At 48.8% G+C, this 23,543-nt stretch overlaps 6 protein-coding genes across 6 annotated transcripts; 3 read left to right on the top strand and 3 right to left on the bottom strand.

Moving 5' to 3' along the window:
* Nucleotides 1–4: 4 nt before the first annotated feature.
* Nucleotides 5–295, top strand: BDV38DRAFT_277358 (uncharacterized protein; the record flags this gene model as incomplete). The annotated part of the gene is made up of 3 exons (XM_032058468.1): nt 5–70; nt 122–217; nt 275–295. 3 exons carry the CDS (start codon nt 5–7, stop codon nt 293–295), a joined length of 183 nt encoding a protein of 60 aa, XP_031919394.1.
* Nucleotides 296–569: 274 nt separating this feature from the next.
* On the bottom strand, nt 570–3,925 carry BDV38DRAFT_267283 (isoleucine--tRNA ligase ILS1; the record flags this gene model as incomplete). The annotated part of the gene is made up of 2 exons (XM_032056562.1): nt 570–3,374; nt 3,497–3,925. The coding sequence occupies 2 exons, from the start codon at nt 3,923–3,925 to the stop codon at nt 570–572; spliced, it is 3,234 nt and encodes a 1,077-aa protein (XP_031919395.1).
* Nucleotides 3,926–7,359: 3,434 nt separating this feature from the next.
* Nucleotides 7,360–8,515, bottom strand: BDV38DRAFT_65857 (putative intracellular protein transport protein (UsoA)). The gene has a single exon (XM_032063711.1). The coding sequence runs from the start codon at nt 8,230–8,232 to the stop codon at nt 7,573–7,575; it is 660 nt and encodes a 219-aa protein (XP_031919396.1). The 5' UTR covers nt 8,233–8,515; the 3' UTR covers nt 7,360–7,572.
* On the top strand, nt 8,516–12,139 carry rat1 (5'->3' exoribonculease Dhp1). Its single transcript, XM_032063712.1, has 5 exons — nt 8,516–9,104; nt 9,164–9,435; nt 9,484–9,609; nt 9,666–11,452; nt 11,513–12,139. Exons 1-5 carry the CDS (start codon nt 8,798–8,800, stop codon nt 12,129–12,131), a joined length of 3,111 nt encoding a protein of 1,036 aa, XP_031919397.1. The 5' UTR covers nt 8,516–8,797; the 3' UTR covers nt 12,132–12,139.
* A 417-nt stretch (nt 12,140–12,556) lies between these two features.
* On the top strand, nt 12,557–17,926 carry BDV38DRAFT_65899 (pentafunctional protein ARO1). The gene is made up of 2 exons (XM_032063713.1): nt 12,557–17,590; nt 17,649–17,926. The coding sequence occupies exons 1-2, from the start codon at nt 12,920–12,922 to the stop codon at nt 17,712–17,714; spliced, it is 4,737 nt and encodes a 1,578-aa protein (XP_031919398.1). The 5' UTR covers nt 12,557–12,919; the 3' UTR covers nt 17,715–17,926.
* Nucleotides 17,927–18,937: 1,011 nt separating this feature from the next.
* BDV38DRAFT_277363 (Zn(II)2Cys6 transcription factor domain-containing protein) lies at nt 18,938–20,216 on the bottom strand (the record flags this gene model as incomplete). The annotated part of the gene is made up of 2 exons (XM_032058469.1): nt 18,938–19,699; nt 19,758–20,216. The coding sequence occupies 2 exons, from the start codon at nt 20,214–20,216 to the stop codon at nt 18,938–18,940; spliced, it is 1,221 nt and encodes a 406-aa protein (XP_031919399.1).
* Nucleotides 20,217–23,543: the final 3,327 nt, after the last annotated feature.

The raw sequence follows: 23,543 nt of genomic DNA on the forward strand, positions 1-23,543 counted from the left end.
GAAAATGCCATCACCAAGAACAAGACCTATCGAGAAATTTGCAAAAGCCACGTCAAAATGCTCTGCAGAGGTATACACCTATCGTATGGTCGTGCTATGACAGTATCTGACCGTTTCTTAGGCAGCGGCATATGGCAAGTGCATTGTTGCTGACTACAATTCCGTCCATAAGGACATGTGTGCTAAAGAGTTCATGAAGCTCAAAGACTGCTTCCTGGTAAGGAGTAAGATCCAATTTACGGAGAGTCGAATACTAATCTAGAGTTGCTAATAGGCAGCGTCGAAGAAGGTTTGAAGGAAGACGGTGAGAACAAGTTGCGACGTTAAATTTCAGGTGCATGCATTAAGCGCAGGCCTCTTCCTTTTTTTTTTATTTAATTTCTTTATTCTCATTATCTTTCTTGTGATGAAATACGGTATACCAACTCTGAGGCAAACCAATGTATAAAATATAATTTTATAGACTAAATGCTATCGTTTAACACTCTCGCGGAAAGACTAAGAAATAAAAAAGCTATCGACGAACATGATCTAAGCATCGGCATGACACATCTAAGTTACTCGAATGTCTAGAGTTTGAGCAGCCTCAGCATGAAAGTCGCTTTCTGGACTTCTTGTTCCTCCTCCATGATCATGCGTTCCTCATCTCCACTGGGGACCTTGCCATCAACAAGCTCAAACTGTTCGAGCGGTCTGCGCACAACCTTCTCAATGGCCTGGGCTTGCGTCTGGAAGGCTTCACCCAGACCGACATTCTCAGGATCCGAGAGAATTGCGTATTCCATCTTGACATCATCAGTGGGGACCAAGCCGGCCTTCTTACGGAGACGCTGGAGTCGGTTAATGATTTCTCGGCCCAGTCCTTGGTGTGCCAGCTCCGGATACAGGTTCGCATCCAAGATGGTCAACACATCATCATCGGCGTTGGGCTCCATGCCCTCTGATGATGCGTCTTCCTTAACACCCCGTCTTACGATAAGGTCGCCTTCAACGAGCTCAATACCATCCACAAGGATTTTCTTGTCTGAGACAAACTTCTTCACATCATTACTCGTGAGCGAAGGCAAAGACTTCTTGACCTTTTGAGCATCCTTCTTCAGCTTCTTTCCGAGGGTTGGCCAATCAGCAGTCACGCTATATTGGACATTGTACTTCTCCTCGTCAGATGACAGGATGAGCTCGATGACGTTCAGTTCCTCGAGAATGTAGCTTTGCAAAGACTTCACGTCCTCTAGGAATTGCGGGTCTTGATGAATAACAACAAGCGTCTTTAGAGGAGTCTTCAATCCAAGGGTGCGGCGCTCACGGGATACACGGGCCATTTCGATAACCTTTTGCATCCGGGCCACACGCCTTTCAACAACTTCATCAAACAGTTCCTCACGCACCTCAGGGAATGCAAGGAAGTGAACGCTGCGGCTATCTTCACTACGGAGAGACTCTGGAATGTGGGGAAGGAGCTTCTGATAGATGGTATCGGTAAGGAATGGTGTGAAAGGAGCAAGTCCTCTGACCAATGTATAGAGAACCTCAAAGAGGGTGTTAAGGGCGTGCAAAGTGTCATCAACACCGTTTTCGCCCTTCAAACGCCTCCGGTTGAATCTGATGTACCAGTTGGTAGTGTTATCAATCAGTCCGAGTAGCCGGGGAACAACTGTGTACAAACGGTATCCTGCCATCTCCTCATTCACAAACTTGAGAAGGCTCTGACAGCTTGCCAGAATCCACCGGTCCATGACATTGGTGTTGGTGGCTTCTGCCTTAGGATCAAAGACGTAGTCGACACCCTGGGACTTCTTAAGAAGAGCCACCTGACCCTCAAAGAACTTGTAACTGTTCCAAAGAGGAAGAAGCACCTTAGCAACAATCTCCTTGACACCGGATTCCTTGAATCTGAGTGGCTCTGCGCGGACAACGGGGGAGTTAATCAGATACAGACGGAGAGCGTCAGAACCGTATCTGTTCATGATAAGAGAAGGATCTGGGTAATTCTTCAATCGCTTAGACATCTTCTTTCCATCTTCAGCAAGAACGATACCGTTAACGACACAGTTCTTGTAGGGCAATTTGCCAAACAGATGGGTACCCAAAACAGTCATGGTATAGAACCAGCCACGAGTCTGGTCCAATCCTTCGGCAATAAAATCGCCCGGGAAGCTCTTCTCGAACTGTTCCTTGTTCTCAAATGGGTAATGCTGAGAAGCGTACGGCATGCTGCCCGATTCGAACCAGCAGTCAAACACCTCGCTCACACGGCGGAGAACACCCTTGCCTTGCTTGCTGGGGATAGTGATCTTGTCCACTTTATCGCGGTGGAGATCTGTAAGTTCGCCCTGGTACCCACTGAGTTCCTTGAGCTCTTCGGCGCTGCCCACAGCAACAATTTCTTTGAAGTCGTCGCTGACCCACAAGGGCAAGGGAGTACCCCAGAATCGGTTTCTAGAAATGTTCCAGTCTCGAGCATTCTGAATCCAGCTGGCGAAACGCTTCTCCTTCACAAATGAGGGCACCCAATGGGAACTCTCAATGCCCTCGAGCATCTGAGGAATGATACAGGGGATCTTGACAAACCAGGCAGGTACAGCTCTATAGATCAGAGGAGTGTCAGAGCGCCAGCAGAATGGGTAACTGTGAGTGATCTGGCTATCAACAATCAAGCGGCCAGTTCCCTTAAGATACTTGATGATAGGCTTGTCGGCAGCTTTGACATGTTGACCCACGAAGTCGCGAATCTCATCTGTATAGCACCCCTTCTCGTCGACAGGGTTAGGTGGCAAGCGCGTTTCGCTAATAACGCCGCCTTCCATACCAACCCTGTAATCGTCCTCACCAAAGGCAGGGGCCTGGTGAACAACACCAGTACCATCGTCGGCCGTAACATATTCGGCGTTTAACACGCGGAAGCCGTGGTCTTTGAATTCTTCATAGAAGTAGTCAAACAAAGGCGTGTACTTCCAGTCTTTCATGACGGAACCCTTGAATCGATCGACAATCTTGAACTTGGCCTTCTTGGGATCTTTATAGAGTGTGCGAAGCAAGGATTCAAGCAGAATGAAATATTTGCCCGAGGCTTCATCAAGAATCTTAATGTATTCATAGGTAGGGTTAACTGCAAGGCCAGTGTTCATCGGCAGCGTCCAAGGTGTGGTAGTCCACGCAAGCAGGCAGGTCTCAGGATCTTCCACCAGAGGGAATGATACCACAACGGCAGGATCTTGAACATCCTTGTAGTTTTGTTGTGCTTCGAAGTTACTGAGGGGGGTATTGAGAGCAGTGGAGTAAGGCATAACGCGGTAGCCTCTGTAGACTAGGTCCTTATCGAAGAGTTGCTTGAAAACCCACCATACGGACTCCATGAAGGATGTGTTCATGGTCTGTATCAATCAGTGTAGATATATCGTCAGCAATCCCATACTGAATACACATAAATGGGTCACGAGAGGGCGTTTTCCCACTCCTTGTAAAAGGAAGAATAGGACATCGATTGGGATTCTACCTTGTAGTCATTGTCAAAGTCGATCCACCGGCCAAGTCTCTCAATAGTTTCTCTCCATTCAGATGCGTATCTCATAACAATGGCTCGGCACTCCTCGTTGTACTTTTCGATTCCAAGCTTCTCGACAGCCTCCAAGCCCGACATACCCAACTTTTTGTCGATTTCATATTCGATGGGGACACCGTGTGTATCCCAACCGAATCGTCTCTCGACATAGTGGCCCTTCATAGACCAATATCTGGGAATGATATCTTTAATAGTGGAAGCCAGCAGATGGCCATAGTGAGGAAGACCGGTCGCGAACGGAGGACCATCGTAGAAAGTGTACGGTTTGCGGCCACGAGAGAGCTCGACTTGCCTTTGGAAGGCGTCAATCTCCCTCCATCGCTTGAGGGTAAGTTCCTCCTCCTTAGGGAAGTCAATCGACATGACGGGCGAACGTTCTGTCTTGACGTGTGGGTGTGAGTTTCCAAAGGAGGGATGGCCGCGGGGTAAAATAAAAAGATGCAGAAACGAATGAGTCAACCCCGCGGAGCCGAATTTTTGCCAAGCCCCGGCTCACTCAAATCGTAGTGCGCCCTGCCGCAGACTCCTAAGGCAAGAAAAATGGATAGTAGTAGGTACCTCAGGCTATGGAATTGCCCTTCTATGTATATACTACATCATGGCTTCTACAACGATCCTCAACAATGCTTGGCCTTGACCATCTCTAATTCAACGGGCATAAAACAGAGATTATGGCATATATGACCCTGGGAAACATGTCATGTCATGTTTTTTAATTTCACTCATTCCTCATCGTCTTCATCTTCCTCGTCATCGTCATCGTCATCTTCCTCGGCTTCGGATACTTCCTGTCCGAGGTCTTTCAGGCGTTTCTAGAGAGTGTATAAATTAATTGCAACCCTTGGGTATTGCTATCGAGTGACTCACCTTGTCTTCGTTCCTCTTAGCCTCCAAGTCTCCGAACACAATCAGGAGGTCCTCTAGTTCGGATTGAGCTGACTTGCGGGCTTCTTCTTTCTCTTTCACCTCCGATTTCATCTTTTCCAGCTCGTTCCGTAACTCATCAATTTCTTGGGTGGATTTTTGCGCAATTTTTTCGCTCTCCTTTGCCTTGTGAGCTTCTTCGGTCTGGTCCTTGGCTTCCAGTTTGACCTTCTCCAACTCTTTTTGCAACTCTGCCATTTCTGTTTGGGTTGATTTGCGAGCTGCTTCTTTCTCCTTGACTTCCAACTTGGCCTTCTCTAGCTCTTTCCGCAATCCTTCTGCTTCGGATTTTGTCGACTTGCTTGACTTGCGAGTTGCGTCTTCTGTTTTCTTGGCTTCTGACTTGACCTTCTCCAGCTCTTTCCGTAACCCGTCTACCTCGGATTGTGCTGATTTACGGGCTGCGTCTTCTGCTTTCTTAGTTTCTGACCTGACTTGTTCCAACTCTTTCCTTAACCCTTCTATTTCGGAGTTCGCTGACTTGAGAGCTGCGTCTTCTGCTTTCTTGGCTTCTGATCTGACCTTCTCTAGCTCCTTCCGTAACCCTTCAACGTCAGATTTTGCCGATTTGCGAGCTGCTTCTTCTTTTTCTTTGACTTCGGACCGGGCCTTCTTTAATTTTTCTCGTGCCTCTTGCAGCTCTTGCGCGGATTTGCGCTCAGCTGACTCACTCTGCCCCATTTTCCGCTCCGCCTCTTCAGCTCGCTTTTCTAGAGCAGCACACTTGGAGGTATAGTCGTCATGTACAGCCCGGATATCTTGTGTGGCTTTCTCTTTGGCCGTTTCAAGTTCCTTTTGTAATCTCTCGTTTGTGTTTTTATGTTCAGCGAGGTTGCTCTCGCTTTGTTGCTTAAGAGCCTCGACCTCTGACTGTAGACTATGGATAGTTTGGTTGAGGTTGGATAATTCAGCGGTATGCTTTTTCTGGCTCTGGCTGGCCTCTGAGTCGAGCTTTTGAACAGTGTTGTGCAAAGTTGAAACTTCGACTGCATAATCTTCCTTTGCCTTGTCAGCACTGGATCTCAAGGCCTGGATAGTAGCTTTCAGATTATCGACCTCTCCAGTATACTGCTCTCTAGTCCGGCCAAGTTCCGCTTCCAGCGATCGGATCTTCTTCTGGAGATCGGTCACCTCAGCTTCATGGTGCTGCCGAGCTTTGTAACTCTTCCTCTCGTATTCAGCGGAAGTCTCTTTCAGTTGATGGTCGATGGACCGGAGCTGCTCGCCATACTGCTTTACGAGTTCATTTTTCGCATGTTGATGTTGTTCCTCTAGCGCTGCTAGTTCTTGCGCATGGTGTTTTTGAAGCGACTCATTGATTTGCTGTATTCTGGTCATTTCCATGGCACTGGTTTCCCGGGCTTTCCTGTATTCGGTCTGCTCTTGCTCAACTCTGTTGTGCAGGGCAACTAGATCCAATTCCAGTTTCTGCACTGCCTGGCTCCTTTCTTCGAGTTCAGCTTTCAAAGAATCAACCAGTTCACGCGAGACTCCTCTCTCAACGCCGTTCGTAATGACTGATATCTCCAAACCTGGTTCACGGTCGATCGCACGTGTCATACGGCCGAAGTTATCCTTAAGGAAGTCCACGAATGTCTTGTCGAAGAATATTTCGGGTAGCCCACCCTCGTACTGCCCACCGACCGTTTGTGGCAAGACTTCAAAGTCCCGAACCATAGGAGATTCTCTGAATCTTGTTATCTTATCAATATATTGCTCTCTGCCCATTTGTTCGGTCAGTAATTGGTGTAAAGTCTTGCGAGGTATGGGGGAGTCCTTTGACGAGAACTCATATATGACACCTAATAGAATGGTGCATAGCCCAGACACTACCACGTTAGAAACATAGCGATGTTTGATTTCTTGCAGTAAGCTTTGGATGCTACTGCCTTCTCCTAGGAAATCATTGACGGCATCAGGTTCTTCAAAAAGCCAGCCACAGAGCAGCATCAAGTATCCAACGGAGATTCTTTCGTCGTCACCTCGTTGCATGCCAGTGAGTAAGTTGCCTACTATTGACTGGATGCAAGTTATGACTTCCTCCCCACTCTCAGCATCGCCTTCAGTAACTCCCATGGCTATTGCTTTTGCCTCAGCGTTCTCAAATAGTAGGTGGAACATTAAAACAGAAGCCATCCAAGTCTGATATGGGTCAGCATTCCCACGAGATTCTGGTGGGAGAAGCAAAGCAGTCAAAATATTTGGGATCTCATCTTGTCCGCTCAAATGACCATCGATGGCTCTGCGCAGAACATGAACGCGAATTCCGGCATGGTTCGCGAAGAAAGCCTTGACACATTCACAGGCAGCTAGGCGCGCATCGAGCAGCTGTAGTGTAGCAGGCTCAAGGCTCAGCTTGAGTAATGCTTCGATTACATTGATTCGTTGAAGTCCTTTGTTTGCTAGGTCCCCATTAGAAACACCTTCTGCAGGCTGTGTGCCCCAGAAGACCTCAACATCCCCAAACCTCTCCTGTAATGGCTGGTTGCCGCGAATCAAATCGGCACATGTTGCCAGTGCCTAGATAAGTCAGCATCACCCAGCAAGATCACGGGTATAGTTATCAATAAGCAAACCTTGGAAGTAACATTGACACTAAACCTCTGACTGAAGGCTGTGCTCAAGACTTGCTCCATAACGCCACTGTGCCAGAAGGCCATTTGGTTAGCAGGCGTGTGGATCCCACCCCGAACTAGGAATAGCTGAATGATAACCAGAAGACCCCAGATGTTCTTGTCTCGCTGGGCAAGGGTCCATTGAGGAATGGGTTCATCTGATTCCTGCTCGTGGTTGACATCGGCAAGGAGCTTCGCCAGTCGCTTGACACACCCCGTCTCCCGAAAATAGGACTGATTGGATATATTAAGTCTCAGAAGGTTCGCGAGCAAAGAGAGACAGTCTTCGACGACTTCTGATCCGTGTGACAATGAGCCTTCTTTTTCAATTAGGTTGAATAGAAGATCGAATGCATTTTCAAAGGCAACGAGTTTTTGCAACTCCTCCGAGGCAGGTGTTAAGGCAATAAGGAGCAGTAAGGCTTCTAAAAACAAAACGGTTGTTAACAAGAGACCCTAATAGTTGCATAACTATTTCACGGAGTTTATCCTTGGCGTACCATTGCGAACCGGCTCTCGAGCGTCGCCCAGGGCACTGACTAGCCTTGGAATGCCCAACGGAGCTGTTAGAATACACTCCTGCGTCCTCTCTGGTCGCGCACTAGAAATTTGAAATATCAATTGCAAAGAATATAAGCGGGAGTAAAAGTCGCGAGTATCAAGAAGGTCAAGAAGAGCTGTTATATTGTCTTGTCGCTTTCGCTCCGTTAGCAACAGAAGAAACCAGTGGATATTGGGGTGACACACCTGAGTAAACTCATCGGATAGCCAAAGAGCTATTTCATCAGATGCTTCAGGCTGTGCAATATTCATCAGTATACGCAATTGATACACACAGTAACAAGGATAACCAACGCTACTCTCATCGGGAGAAAATAACATCAACAGGGCCTCCAAGACCACCTTGACCGTATCTACATCCTCTTGATCATTTCTGAGACAGCTGATCAATGGTCGCAGCGCACCAGATGCAACAGAGGCAGGATATATTTTCGCGAAGCTTCTCAGGCCTTGAATTGCCGCTCGCCGGTCTTCCAGTAGCGTCGCACTTTGAAGTCTACTGCTGAGGGTGTTGATTGTATCCGTTGCCGTTTGTTTGGCCGGCGCCTGCGATTCGAGAATTCGAAACATCGTTATTGATTGCTTGTAATATCATGATCACCGCCAGCCGCGGATATACCAGATGTTAGGCATTGAACGACTGAGGAATAAACCCTCCGACTGTGGGTTAGTTCACAAACAAGGTGAGTTGTTCATTCCCGTCCGAAGCTACCCAAGCACAATAACAGTTAGACTGCCCGGGGCCTCCAACCGTGCCAAGGTTCCGCTAAGCTTAACTCCCGGAACCGCGATAAGAGAAGCGCCGAACACCGTCAAATGTACTCGACGGGTACTGGCACCGCAGAGAATTTCCAGATCTTTATTTCATCGCCCCTTGGACTTTGCAAGGGCCGGCCTCCATTAACCTTGCGTTTCTGTTTCTTCTTGCGCATTTTTTTCCGGTTCACAGTATTTGCAGGGAGAAAGCTCTTGCAGGTCCAGTGAGCTGCTCAGATTAGAAGTCCGGAATTGCGACAGCCCATGGAATCTGCTACGAAGTTCATCTGAATCGCGATAATATCCTCTTTCGCCTCCCCACCGTCTTTCTATACATATCTAGCTTTTACCGGCTTTCACATCTCTTGCATTAGCCATAATGGGTGTTCCCGCACTATTCCGTTGGCTCTCCAACAAATACCCGAAAATCATTTCGCCCGTTATTGAGGAGCAACCCTACGAGGTCAATGGAGAACAGATCCCGGTCGACACCACGCGTCCGAACCCCAATGGAGAGGAGTTGGATAATCTTTACCTAGACATGAATGGTATTGTCCATCCATGTACTCACCCAGAGGGAAAGCCTCCACCGGCGAACGAGCAGGAGATGATGTTGGAGATTTTTAATTACACCGACCGAGTTGTGAACATGGTCCGCCCGAGGAAACTCCTGATGATCGCTGTCGGTATGTTACTTTTTGTCTCAAATGAAATTCTGATGATAAACCGCTAACAAGTTTCAAAGATGGTGTTGCGCCGCGAGCAAAGATGAACCAACAGCGTGCACGTCGTTTCCGCTCTGCGCAGGAGGCTAAGGAGGCTGATGAGAAGAAGGAAGAATTTCGGAAACAGTTTCTCAAAAAGAGTAAAGGGGATCAGGAGATTCACGAAGAAGTTATACAGAAGACATGGGACAGCAACGTCATCACCCCCGGAACTCCATTCATGGACATTCTCGCTGCATCCCTGCGCTACTGGATTGCTTATAAGCTCAACACGGATCCGGCTTGGGAGAAGGTTTGTCATTGGTAATTAATTTATTGAAACCATGTCTAACCTGTGCAGCTTAAAATCATCATTTCCGATGCGACAGTCCCGGGAGAAGGAGAACACAAAATCATGGAGTTCGTCCGGTCGCAACGAGCTGCGCCGGAGCATGATCCGAATACTCGTCACGTTATATATGGTTTGGTAGGCTTGTTGAATGATCCTTTGACCGATTGATACAGGTAACTAACATCTTTCAGGATGCTGATTTGATTATGCTGGGTCTCGCTACTCACGAGCCTCATTTCAGGGTGCTTCGAGAAGATGTGTTCTTTCAGGAGTCTAAAGCTCGAACATGCCACCTATGTGGCCAGGCAGGCCACAAGGCTGAAGAATGCAGAGGCCAGGCAAAGGAGAAGAGCGGACAATTTGATGAAAAGGGCAAAGGCTCATCACTCAAACCATTTATTTGGCTCAATGTTTCTATCCTCCGAGAATATCTTGCCGTCGAGCTGTACGTTCCGCATCAACCATTCCCTTTCGACCTGGAACGAGCCTTGGATGATTGGGTCTTCATGTGCTTCTTCGTAGGTAATGATTTCCTGCCGCACTTGCCCTCTTTAGACATCCGGGAGAACGGCATCGACACATTGATAGCAATATGGCGAGACAATATCCCTGTCATGGGAGGTTACTTGACTAAGGACGGCCATGTTGATTTCAAAAAAGCTCAACTTATTCTTCAAGGGCTTGCAAAGCAGGAAGATGCTATTTTCCGCCGCCGTAGGCAAGTGGAAGAAAAAAAGCTCGCGAACGAGAAGAGGCGCAAGGAAGAGGCACAGGCCCGGGACCGTGCCAGGAAACGACGAAGGAGCTCACCTAACTATGAACCCTCTGAGCCTCCCGCAAGCAACCGAGCCCGCGGCGGCGGCGGCGGCGACTCAGCACCGCCTAATGACGTGGAGCTAATCATACCTGGTCGAGGAGAGCTATCACGAGAAAACCGAGAGCTGACTCACAGCATGGTAGTCAATCGTGGGGCTGTCTATCGGGCTAATATGGCTAACAAGAGTGCCGCGGCTATCTTGAAGAGCAAACTTATGAAAGGTTCGCAGGAGGGCGACGACCCTGCAGAGTCCACTCCAATGCCAGATGCAGACGAACCTTCGGACAATAAAACAGAACCGACCTCGCCATCTGTTCTTGGCAAAAGAAAGGCAGAAGAGCCAGAGGGCGAGACAGAAACACCGGCCGACAACACGGACTCTACTCCTAAACCTTCCAAGGATGATGAGATGCCTCCTGATACTGTCCGCCTCTGGGAGGAGGGTTACGCTGATCGTTATTACGAGCAAAAATTTAGCGTCGATCCTCAGGACAAAGAATTCCGCCATAAGGTCGCACGGGCATATGCTGAAGGCCTAGCGTGGGTTCTTTTGTATTACTTCCAAGGGTGCCCATCATGGAATTGGTACTATCCTTATCATTACGCACCCTTTGCGGCTGACTTTGTGGATATTGGTGATATGGAGCTATCTTTTGAGAAGGGAACGCCCTTCAGGCCATTCGAACAGCTCATGGGAGTCCTTCCGGCTTCGTCAAACCACGCCATTCCCGAAGTGTTCCATGATCTCATGGAGAACCCCAAGAGTGAAATTATTGATTTTTACCCTGAAGATTTTGCAGTGGATTTGAATGGCAAGAAGTTCGCTTGGCAGGGAGTTGTTCTGCTACCGTTTATTGATGAGAAGAGACTTCTGGCCGCCATGGAAAAGAAATACCCTTTGCTCTCCGATGATGAGAGGCATCGCAATACTGTTGGTCGAGAGGTCTTGCTGCTATCAGACGGCCATCCTCTATACCAGGACCTGGTTGCCAATTTCTACTCGAAGAAGCAGGGTGCCCCCAAATACACGTTGAATATGCGAGTAAGTGAAGGGTTAGCAGGTAAAGTCGAGCGCAACGAGACGTATATCCCACATAGTTCGTTGGTATCTTCGCTTGAAGAATACGGCATGCCCACTTTGGAGGATGATCGGTCCTTGACGTAAGTTTCTGTTCTCCCCCTAGCTTCCACTTCTACTACAGCTGGCTGATATATGTATAGGGTCAACTATGAGATCCCCAAATCAAATCACATCCACAAATCGATGTTGCTACGAGGTGTTAAATTTCCTCCCCCAGCACTAGACAATGCCGACATTCAGGCTACCAGATCTAAGGCTCAACACTCGGGCCGTTCGTTTGGCGGTGTGCCGTTTCGCGGTGGCCATGGGAACAGGGGCGGTCGAATCAACTACGCAAGCGACCGACCAAATCCTTTTGCCGCGCATCTCGATCCCAACTTCATGCCTCCAGCCAATTCGGGCGCTCAGGGTATGCCTTCTGGCTGGGCTCCCCCAGTACCAGGATCTGCGAACTTCTCCCGGGGTCCCCCACCTCCTCCCCGCGGAAACAACCGGAACCATTATGGCTCAGGACATGCTCAGCAACAAGGTTATCAACAAACGAACTATGGGCGAAACGACTACTACGGCCGCGGTCAGCAGGGACATCAGCATCAGGGATCCTACGGCAACCAATCCGGTCAATATAGCGGACGGCAGTCTGGCTACGGAGGGGCTGAATATCGGGGTGGAGGCTATCAACGCGGAGGATACCAAGGTCAAGGCCAAGGCCGGGACTACTATAATTCCAGGAACCAGGGTGGATATGGTCGCTATTAAGATCGACTCATTTGGTTAGTTGCTTAATGGTAGTCTATGTATACTTTCCGTGTACTTCTCTTTTTTTTTTTCAGATATGTGTGTTTCTATGTTTTGAACCGCTAAAGAACGGAGTTTTTGGATACCAGTGAGAAAAGATGTGAAAAGAGCATCAAGTCGGATGGGCTCAGAAATCATATGTGTTATAACAGATACAAATCCTATAGCGATCAATCAATACATGAAATGATGGAACGATCACTGACATTACCAATTCTGCAAATCTGTGGCCAAAATTTTAAACTTATACCGGAAAGCGGTACGGAGGCCGGAAGGCGCAAAACATTGGCAGTTCTGAGAGTCCGGGGCGACATCGGAGAGCGAACGGTGAGTCAATTCATCTTCTCTGGTGGAATTTTTGGTAAAACAACTACCGCTTACTACGAGGGCAACAGAGCTACCATAAGCTCTCGTTTTCGCGTTTTGTCCTGTTTCTTTTTCGGTCAGAGCGATTGTGGTCAGATTTCCTCGAGTCATCTGTCAGCAATTGCTTTTTTCTCAATTATCGTTCTTGTCCATTTCATTTTCCGAGCCCTGCCCCGCTCCAGATCTCACTGACAAAGTGATCTTCAACGTGCGATTCTCTACCAACTCCAGTGTCGGTGCTTGCGATTGTGCGTCAGACGAACACCTGGAGCTCTTGTAATTATCCACAGCATGAACTAAAACGACATATCGATTTCTTTTCACGTCGAATACTATTGCAAATTATCCTGGCTACTACTTAGATCCCGTGCAACTCTCCAACAATGGCCGAACCCACGAAGATAAAGATTTTGGGACAGGAGAGTATAGTCGCTGATTTCGGTCTTTGGCGTAACTATGTCGCTAAGGACTTGATCAGCGGCTGTCCCTCCACAACCTACGTTCTCATCACCGATACGAACATTGGATCGATATATACCCCCGAATTCCAAAAGACCTTCGAAGATGCCGCCACCGCCGTTTCCCCCGCGCCACGGTTGTTAGTGTACCATTGCCCCCCCGGGGAGGTCTCTAAATCCCGACAGACCAAAGCAGATATCGAAGATTGGATGTTGAGCCAAAGCCCCCCGTGTGGCCGTGACACTGTGGTTATTGCGCTGGGCGGAGGTGTCATTGGAGATCTGACTGGGTTTGTGGCCTCGACCTATATGCGTGGTGTTCGATATGTCCAGGTTCCAACAACCCTCCTGGCTATGGTGGATTCGTCAATTGGTGGAAAGACTGCGATCGATACTCCGTTAGGAAAGAACTTGATCGGCACAATCTGGCAGCCGACGAGGATCTACATTGACCTGGAATTCTTGGAAACGCTTCCCGTTAGGGAGTTCATTAACGGCATGGCTGAGGTTATCAAAACGGCTGCCATTTCTAGTGAAGAAGAATTCACTGCATTGGAGGACAATGCTGAGGCGATCTTGACTGCTGTCCGAAGTGAGCGTAAGCCGGGCAAGCGTTGGTCTGGAGGTATTGAGGATATTTTGAAGGCGCGAATTCTCGCGTCCGCACGTCACAAGGCCTATGTTGTCTCTGCAGATGAACGAGAGGGCGGTCTCCGAAACCTTCTGAATTGGGGTCACTCCATTGGCCATGCTATCGAAGCAATTCTCACTCCTCAGGTTCTTCACGGAGAGTGTGTTGCTATTGGCATGGTAAAAGAAGCAGAGCTCGCCCGGCATCTTGGCATTCTCAAGGGTGTTGCTGTAGCCCGTATTGTCAAGTGCATCGCCGCTTACGGATTGCCCACGTCGTTGAAAGATTCGCGCATTAGAAAACTCACCGCCGGAAAGCATTGCTCAGTTGATCAGCTACTTTTCAACATGGCTCTCGATAAGAAGAACGATGGTCCGAAGAAGAAGATCGTTCTATTGTCGGCTATTGGACGCACGTACGAGCCAAAGGCTAGCGTAGTTCCCAATGAGGATATCGGCGTTGTCCTTGCCCCGAGCATCGAAGTCCACCCTGGCGTCGAGGCAGCATCTAATGTGATCTGCATTCCCCCTGGCTCAAAGAGTATATCCAACCGAGCTTTGGTTCTTGCTGCTCTTGGTTCTGGAACTTGCCGCGTCAAGAATCTCCTCCACTCGGACGACACTGAAGTCATGCTGAACGCCTTGGAAAGGCTCGGTGCCGCAACCTTCTCCTGGGAAGAGGAAGGCGAAGTGCTTGTAGTAAATGGTAAAGGCGGAAATCTTCAAGCAAGCCCCTCTGAGCTCTATCTCGGTAACGCAGGCACTGCCTCGAGGTTCCTCACCACTGTCGCAACGCTTGCCAATGCAAGTAGCGTAGATTCAAGCGTCCTCACTGGCAACAATCGCATGAAGCAAAGACCCATTGGCGACCTGGTAGATGCACTGACAGCAAATGGTGCATCAGTCGAATATATGGAGCGGAAAGGCAGCCTTCCCCTCAAGGTAGCTGCGTCTGGCGGGTTTGCGGGAGGAAGAATCAACCTTGCTGCTAAAGTGTCTTCTCAATACGTATCGTCTCTGCTTATGTGTGCTCCTTACGCTAAGGAGCCAGTTACGTTGAAATTGGTGGGTGGTAAGCCCATCTCTCAGCCTTACATTGACATGACGACGGCAATGATGAGATCCTTCGGTATCGATGTGCAAAAGTCCACGACTGAGGAACACACATACCACATCCCTCAGGGCCGTTACATTAACCCTGCCGAGTACGTTATTGAAAGCGATGCCAGCTCTGCCACCTATCCTCTCGCAATTGCAGCGATTACTGGAACGACATGCACTGTTCCTAACATTGGATCCAAATCCCTCCAAGGTGATGCCCGATTTGCTGTCGAGGTCTTGGGGCCCATGGGCTGTACCGTCAAGCAGACTGACACTTCGACCACCGTCGTCGGACCGTCCGATGGTATTCTGCGGCCGCTGCCGAATGTGGATATGGAACCTATGACGGACGCCTTCCTTACGGCATCTGTTCTCGCTGCTGTTGCTCGTGGAGACGGCGCAAACCATACCACTCGTATTTATGGAATCGCCAACCAGCGTGTAAAGGAATGCAATCGTATCAAGGCCATGAAGGATGAACTCGCCAAGTTTGGCGTCGTCTGCCGGGAGCACGATGATGGTCTTGAGATTGACGGAATTGACCGCTCAACTCTTCGGCAGCCGGCTGGCGGCGTCTACTGCTATGACGACCACCGCGTTGCTTTCAGCTTCAGTGTCCTCTCTCTCGTGGCTCCTCAGCCAACCCTCATCCTAGAAAAGGAATGTGTGGGCAAGACGTGGCCTGGCTGGTGGGACACCTTGAGGCAGAAGTTCTCAGCCAAGCTGGAGGGTAAAGAGCTGAAGGAAGAGGAATCATCACCTCTTGCTGGTGCCGGAAGGGCTACTGCTTCAGTGTTCATAATTGGAATGCGTGGTGCCGGGAAGACCACGACTGGGCGTTGGGTCGCGAAGACCTTGAATCGTCCTTTCGTCGATCTTGATACCGAACTGGAAAACGTTGAAGGTCAGACGATTCCGGACATTGTCAAGCAGCGCGGCTGGCAAGGGTTTAGAGAGGCCGAGCTTAGCCTCTTACAACGCACTCTGAAGGAACGATCAACTGGGTATGTTCTCGCATGTGGCGGGGGTATAGTTGAGATTCCGGAGGCCAGGAAGTTGCTCATTGATTATCACAAGAACAAAGGTAACGTCATGCTTATCATGCGCGATATCAAACAAGTGATGGACTTCCTCAACATTGACAAGACCCGCCCCGCTTACGTTGAGGATATGATGGGTGTATGGTTGCGCAGAAAACCATGGTTCCAAGAGTGTAGCAACATCCAGTATTACAGCCAACATGCCACGGGTAAGCTCTCTAAGGCCTCGGAGGATTTCACACGTTTCTTCAATGTTGTCACCGGCGAGGCAGACAGCTTGAGCATCATCAAGCGCAAGAAACATTCCTTCTTCGTGTCTTTGACCTTGCCCGACCTACGAACTGCTGGCGATATTTTAGAGGAAGTATGCGTGGGATCCGACGCCGTGGAACTCCGCGTCGATCTGTTGAAGGACCCAGCATCGGATAGTGACATCCCATCGGTCGACTATGTGGCCGAGCAGATGGCTTACCTGCGCAGCTATGTTTCGCTTCCGTTGATATTCACGATTCGTACTAAGAGTCAAGGTGGTCGATTCCCTGATGAAGCGCACGATGCTGCAATGGAGCTGTATCGCCTCGCATTCAGATCCGGCAGTGAATTTGTGGACCTTGAAATAGCTTTCCCCGAAGAAATGCTGCGCACTGTCACAGAGATGAAGGGCTACTCAAAAATCATCGCATCACACCACGACCCCAAGGGAGAATTGTCATGGGCGAACATGTCTTGGATGAAGTACTATAACAGGGCTCTTGAATACGGCGATATCATCAAGCTTGTCGGTGTTGCAAAGGATCTAGATGATAACACGGCGCTCAGGAAATTTAAGAGCTGGGCAGAGGAAGCACACGAGACTCCATTAATCGCTATTAACATGGGCGACAACGGACAACTCAGTCGTATCCTAAATGGCTTCATGACCCCAGTGTCTCACCCTAGCCTGCCTTTCAAGGCTGCCCCTGGTCAACTGTCTGCGACCGAAATCCGCAAAGGATTGTCCCTGATGGGAGAGATAAAGCAAAAGAAGTTTGCAGTGTTTGGTACCCCTGTCTCAGGCTCTCGCTCCCCAGTCCTCCATAATACCCTCTTCTCCCAGGCGGGCCTTCCTCACGAGTATGGTCGTTTGGAGACGGCGAACGTTGAAGACGTCAAAGACTTCATTCAGTCTCCTGAATTTGGAGGCGCTTCCGTGACAATCCCTTTGAAGTTGGACATCATGCCCCTACTAGACGAGATCACACCAGAAGCCGAAATCATTGGCGCCGTGAACACTATCATTCCTGTCGCTGATGGAGACAAGCCAGCGCGCTTAGTGGGATCCAACACTGACTGGCAAGGAATGACCCTCTCCCTCCGTAATGCCGGTGTTGAGACTGCCAATAAGGATGCCAGTGCTCTCGTTATCGGTGGCGGTGGTACTGCCCGCGCTGCCATCTACGCTCTCCACAGCATGGGATTCTCTCCCATCTACGTTATTGGGCGAACGGCCGCCAAGCTCCAGAGCATGGTTTCGACCTTCCCCTCCAGCTACAATATCCAGGTCGTCGAGAGCCCGGAGACACTAAAGACAATTCCCACCGTGGCTATTGGCACCATCCCTGCCGACAAGCCGATCGACCCCGTTATGCGTGAGACCCTCTGCCACATGTTCGAGCGCGCCCAAGAGGCCGATGCCGATGTGGTCAAGACAGGAGAGAAGGCACACCGTGTACTTCTTGAGATGGCCTACAAACCATCTGTGACGGCCTTGATGCAGTTGGCTTCCGATTCCAATTGGCACACTATACCCGGACTTGAAGTCCTGGTTGGCCAGGGATGGTACCAGGTAAGCTTTAACCCATATACGTACTCTGTTGAACATCAGGAGCTGACTAGGTATATAGTTCAAAAATTGGACCGGGATCTCTCCCCTCTACGAGGATGCAAGGGCCGCCGTGCTTAGCTCCTAGTTCTGTTTAGACGTCTAAGAAAGTTTATAAAGTTTTCCTCAATAAAAGCGCTGTTTTGAACAGGATTAGATACAAAGGATTGGGTACCCAAAAATAGTGCTTATATTCTATGATGGTAGCATTCTATCTTCTATAACTATTTCCGGCTCGTGAAAATAGTCCTGTATCTTCTCTTCAGTAGATCACTGTTTTTCCCCTCTCGTTGTCTACCCCTCAGACATATCTGGTCTATCACCGAACCAGGCTTCTACTGATCATGACACAAACTAGATAAAAGACCTATAATATCATCTACCCTTCAAAGAAAAAAAAAACACTCTTGTCTCGTAAAAAAAGACAATAGCAACCCCGCTTCAAAGAGAGTAAAAAAGAAAACGTATGCGAATCTTTTGTGTCCAGCTTAGCACAGTGAAACGAATCATCACAGTTACTCCAAAATTATTACACCAAACTCCGGGTGTGCTTCGATCCATTTCTGGAGGAGAATCTGTTCTAGGTCATAGCGGCGTGCATCTCCAGCTCTGGGATTCCTCTCAATGAGCATCATGTTCTGTTCAACACAAGAATTCTATAGTGTTCGCTCCCTAGAAAAACCACCCTTTTCACAATCAGAGTTGAGAAGGACTCTCTTCCCTACAAACCCATAGGGGAGCACGGAGAAGTGATGGTGATAACCATAGCTTTTCGGGAGCTAATATTCAGCTATGGAAATGCTCGTTAATGAGGGTTACCGGGCCTTTATCACCAGGGGGGCTTCTGTTGCCCGTGTCGGATGCTGGCTGGCATAGTTCGGTTGGACGGATTATGTCTTGGAAAAGCTGAACCGTCAGATTCCATCACAGCAGGCTTACTACTGTAAGCCTTTGACGATGAAAGGTTGGAAAACGCCTCTTCCGCCGCACTGATGTCTATGTTTGAGATCGGCCATGAAACGTTCCCATGTAACCAACGCTGAAGTTTAGTGCGTGGGCTGTCCGGACAGAGATCGATACCGAGGTGATCAATCACAAGGAAATAGAGTGAGGATTGACGCACAGATGTGGCCAGCTTTGGCAAAAAGTCATTCCGAAGCAACTCAACTAGCCAAATGTCATACGGTGATTCGGTCAACCCATTCGTCGGGCAAGGCGACAGCAGAAATCCGCAGCTGGTCATATCGAATAACTACTATCGAAAGGTCATAAATTAGCTCCAGGGATGACCTCTGGTCCCAACAGCCTTGATTATCCCTGCTGAATACCACTCGTAGTGCGTCCCCAATCTAACCCCCCAACTACTTTGATCATCGTTTGGACTTGACACCTCAAGCGGGATACCGTCTCCATGGTCCATTTGATATTAGAGCAACCCGTTTCTGTTGCTGTTTCACCAGTCGTCTGTTGCACAATTTCTGCGTACTGGAACTCTCGCACCGAATTTCCCAGCAGGTCCAGGATAGTATCAACATAATTCAGAGATGAGACAACGAGCAAGCTCTTGTGCGCTCGGTCCTCTTCCTCGGACAGCCGAAATGATCCTAAGCCCAGCCTCGCATTGGAGACATACCATGCGCCATTCTTGGCCACCCTGTAGAAGAGGTTTGTAAGGTGTTGGAGTGCAACCATGGTCATGATAAATCGGAGTGAGTCTTTTGTGCAGAGCGTACAGGACAGCTCTTGTCTAATTTGTTCACACGTTTGACGAGATAATTCCAGAATGGAACCCAGGACCATCTGGTCAATGTCATCTTGAGCCCCACTTAGCTCAGCGATGCAGAGCAGCTGGGCCCTCATACACGCACATCTAGCTGAACGAGGCCGACTACCGAGGTCAAACGGGCTCGGTGGCAGATTAAAGCTAGAGATTCCAGTCGAAGAACTCCACTCATCATCTGTGGAACTGCCAGAACCTAGGCCTATGCCGAGTAGCATATCTGACGACAGAACCAAGTTGGAGGTTGCAGAATCCGTTGGAGTACTGAATGGGTGGTGGACATTCAGACCAGCCTGTGGGGTTCAATTCGGAGTCAGTATGAACCTTGAAGAGCAACGGGACTAGACGTACTGATACTTGGAGTAAAGCATTATGATTCAATCCCGTTGCAAAATAGGGCCCCGGGAGAGAGGAATGTTTATCACATGAAGACAACCCATCGTGGGAGACAGACTGTGGAGGAGATACTGTATTTGGGTCCACACTTCGGCCGTCGTTCAGATGCAGATCTCTCGAGCTTCCGCGGCCATGTCTACCGATAAGAGTATCGCTGTAGGGAGGCGAAGCTTGAGCAGCCGGCTTTTGCACTCTGTTCGCCTTCAGCCTTCCATTCCGCAGCGAAACACTGTAGTGACAATTTGCACCATTATTCCCGCAACGTTGGCATGGATTACCGCCGGTACACTTGACGCGAGACTGACGACAAGCATCGCATGCGGAGCAGAGACGGGGCGATGAACGTCGAGAAGGGGCTTCGGTGGCTTTCCAACTAGTGGACAAGTGACTTGGGACTTCAGAGGAAGAGACCATTGCGGATAAGGTTATATGAGTAGTGTAATTTGTGAAGTGACTCGGAGTCTCTGGCTGGATGGCGAGCGACGGATTTAATATATAGATCGTGACCGCTTCGAGCATCACGCTAGACCTAAACCAGTCGGATATCGGATGGATGGTTTAGCCTAGGGGAGATGATGCTCGCATGGATAACCAGCGTATCTTATTCTGCAGGACAACCGGGGACATTCCCGTTTTCTTTAATCTCTAGATTAAAACACAATCTGACGTATCAGTGAGTTTGATTGGCATCCCGAGACCCGCTTCCTCTCCCGTCAGGTTTCAATTGAGGGCCCAGCATTCGCAAAACTCTAATATCCCTCATCTGCAGGCTCATCAGCTAGTGTTAGCGCCAGTCCTACGCCTCTTGTTGGCTTCTCTTTTTCCAGGATAGCCTCAAGCCAGAACTAATCACCGGGTAGCCGCATGCCCGTCCATAAGCAGGGACAAACGGAGCGAAGGATTCATCATCCGGGGCCTCAATGAGAGCAATTGTGATCGACTGCGGAGGAGGGTGCGAAGGGAAGGTCTGTAATAGAAGGATCTGAACCCTAGCCACCCTTGAACAAGATATGCATATCAAGGCTCCAATGAGAAGTGGAGCTGGCATCGGAAGCAAGAGACAGCCGGAACTTGCTGGTTGCGCTAAGGGCCTCGACTAGCTTGATGCATCTCCTTCACGCTAGAAACACATGGTACTGTACAATCAGAATGTCTCCAAATCATAGGACATTAAATAGCTCGATCTATTTTCTGAACATGCGCCCCAAGCGGACAAATCGTCAAAGGCCCCCCAGACAGGTAATTCCGCTTTGTCACTCGCCGCTCTGAATTCTGGAATTGAAGGATTTAGACCCGACCCACTTGTCCAGTTAAAGTCAAAGCGGTTTAGCTTCTCGGCTGAAGAACAAGATGGTTTCTGACAACGGTCCGGCCACGTCGATCAGCAGTATGCTTAACGTTGTTCAGTCTGCATAGTGCCATCCTTACCGTCCGTCCCGGGCAATCACCAGATACTAGGTACTAGTTCTCGGAGTCTACAAGAGACCGTTTCAAAAAGATGCGCGATGGTTTCGGCCAAGAAGCACAAGTGAATGCGTACGGGAAAGGTGGCGAAAGGGACGATATCGATGGTAACAAGGATCATGGCTTTATCGCTGGATATACCCTATAATTTTGCTCGGATATTGCACCATACCCATAGTCTAGGCAGTAAAGGTATGCAATCACAATCAATCTAGCGTGTGGAAGTCCGCGCGTACGTGAGATCGAATGGCGGATGTCTTGTGATGCGAGCAATGTCACCGACAATAAAAGAAGTAAAGAGCGTTAAGATTAAATTACAGATAGTCCTCTGTGTCTTCCATAGGCTCGTAAGCAATGACAGCGTCTCGGGTACCAAGCAGAACTGTTTTCCCTAACTAGAAAAAGATCAGCTTCAACCAATCCGCCTGCTGTCTCCCCTATTTATGGCCTTTCGTACCATATCTGGGCTTATCTTCGGAGAAACGAGCAGAATTAAAGACAAAGAAATAATAATAAATAAATAAAAAAAATGGGGTGACGGTGTCCACTCTCCCCAGTTTTCGTGGCCCATCTGGACTGGTACATATTGCGAAAGTATGTGGTTAGGGTTATCCACGTGATTCGCATGGTCTCCGCACCTTTATGCATGTACTGTGATTAGGTAGTCTTGAATGGAGTACCTACTGTAGGCAGCCAGTGAATCTCGGGATATAGTAGAGAAGCTAAGGGTTTTAGGAGGGGAAAAGTTCTTGTTACTGATCGACGTTATCGACATGACTCCTGAGCGGGTCCGGAGCCGACGACTGTAACTGCCCATCCATCAGAAGTACTCAGCTTCATCGATAACTTCGAACCGTTCCAAATCTGACCGACTTCGGCCGGATGCCGGTCAGTATGAGGGATTCAGAAGTTCGTTCTTTATGTGGACAAGGAAAGTAATACCTAAGTGTTCCTCCAACAGAGGTTAGCCAAAAGTTCATAGTCAAGGAAGAAGCTCATACGCTCCTGTCTCACTTTCCATTTACCATTTTGAGACAAGTTCTGGATGAAAATCGATTAGTCTTGAACGATGTGCTCAACGTAGCAAAAGCCGAGGTAGGTAGATATAACTAACAGGACTAAGCCACAAACTCCGGCGGGTCGGCGGGACATAGACTTCTCAAAGGAGCCAAGCCATACCGGTCCGGTGTAGCTCACACGAAGGTGGATTCAGATTAGTTTCTCCTAGTGGGTAGCAATATGGGAACATGAGGAATAAAAATAAGGTTAAAGGGGACCTGGAACTGAGATCTTCAGCATCTAATTGGCAAGCGACGAACGGTGGATGCAGTATCCTTCTTCCCATTCTTCTTCCAGTTTTATGCCTCAAGCCCAATTTTGATCTGTTGTGCCATTTTTCATCCTTCTGCTTCGATCTTATCTCGAAACATCAGGTCAATAGAGCGGTGGAAGTAGAGCTTCACATCCAACCCGGTAGCTTCCGGTTAACCATCCCTGTAGACGGCGGAAAGGGTACCGGTTACTAGCTAATTTCGAACACGTGCATGACTAGCCGATCGATAATCGCTTTATAACGCTTAATATAGTCATGTTCGCTGTCGGCCCATCACAGTGTGATTACTGGTGGAATGAGCTGGAACGATAGTCCTTGCCATGCTTGGCTCGAGGCATTGAAGCACATCGAGCGGTCAAAATGAATGTGCATACATGAGAAAGAAAGCCCTCCCCACGTATCTGAAGCAGTGTGGAGAACTCTATCCATAATTGGTCACTATAGCAATGTGAAGGATGCGGGACATCTTGTCGATCGACTCGGTGAGAGCGAAAGAGGGAACAATTCCGCGTGTGGTGCTGGCAATAGAAAAACGTGGCCTTTGGGGCTATCGCTCGCTACTCTGGTGGACTAGCGCTTAGGTATATCCCAGGCAGCTAATTATCTTTAGTATAAGAAATATGATGCGAATAGTTATGTCCCAAGTGCCAAGAACTTAAAGTATCTGCCTACCTCGAATTTGTTCAATCTAACTGTCGCCAAGTCGTCTATTTACACGGTGAGACAGCCAAATTTGGTTAACAGGAGAGGATCAGCACTGGTTCCGTATTTCTACCCAGATCAAAGTGATCGTTTTTTTTTCTTTTGCTTTTCTTATGTTCCATATCTTAACCTTTTTTTTGGGGGGGGGGAGGGTGTCTCTTTACCCCAGAATGATGGTAGGGTCCTTCAGCCCATCTCAAACAAGGACGAAGTCTTCATCATTCTGATGGGACTACCAGGAC

This window comes from Aspergillus pseudotamarii (genome assembly GCF_009193445.1).
Source record: "Aspergillus pseudotamarii strain CBS 117625 unplaced genomic scaffold BDV38scaffold_2, whole genome shotgun sequence".
In the NCBI taxonomy this organism is placed as follows: Eukaryota; Fungi; Ascomycota; class Eurotiomycetes; order Eurotiales; family Aspergillaceae; genus Aspergillus; species Aspergillus pseudotamarii.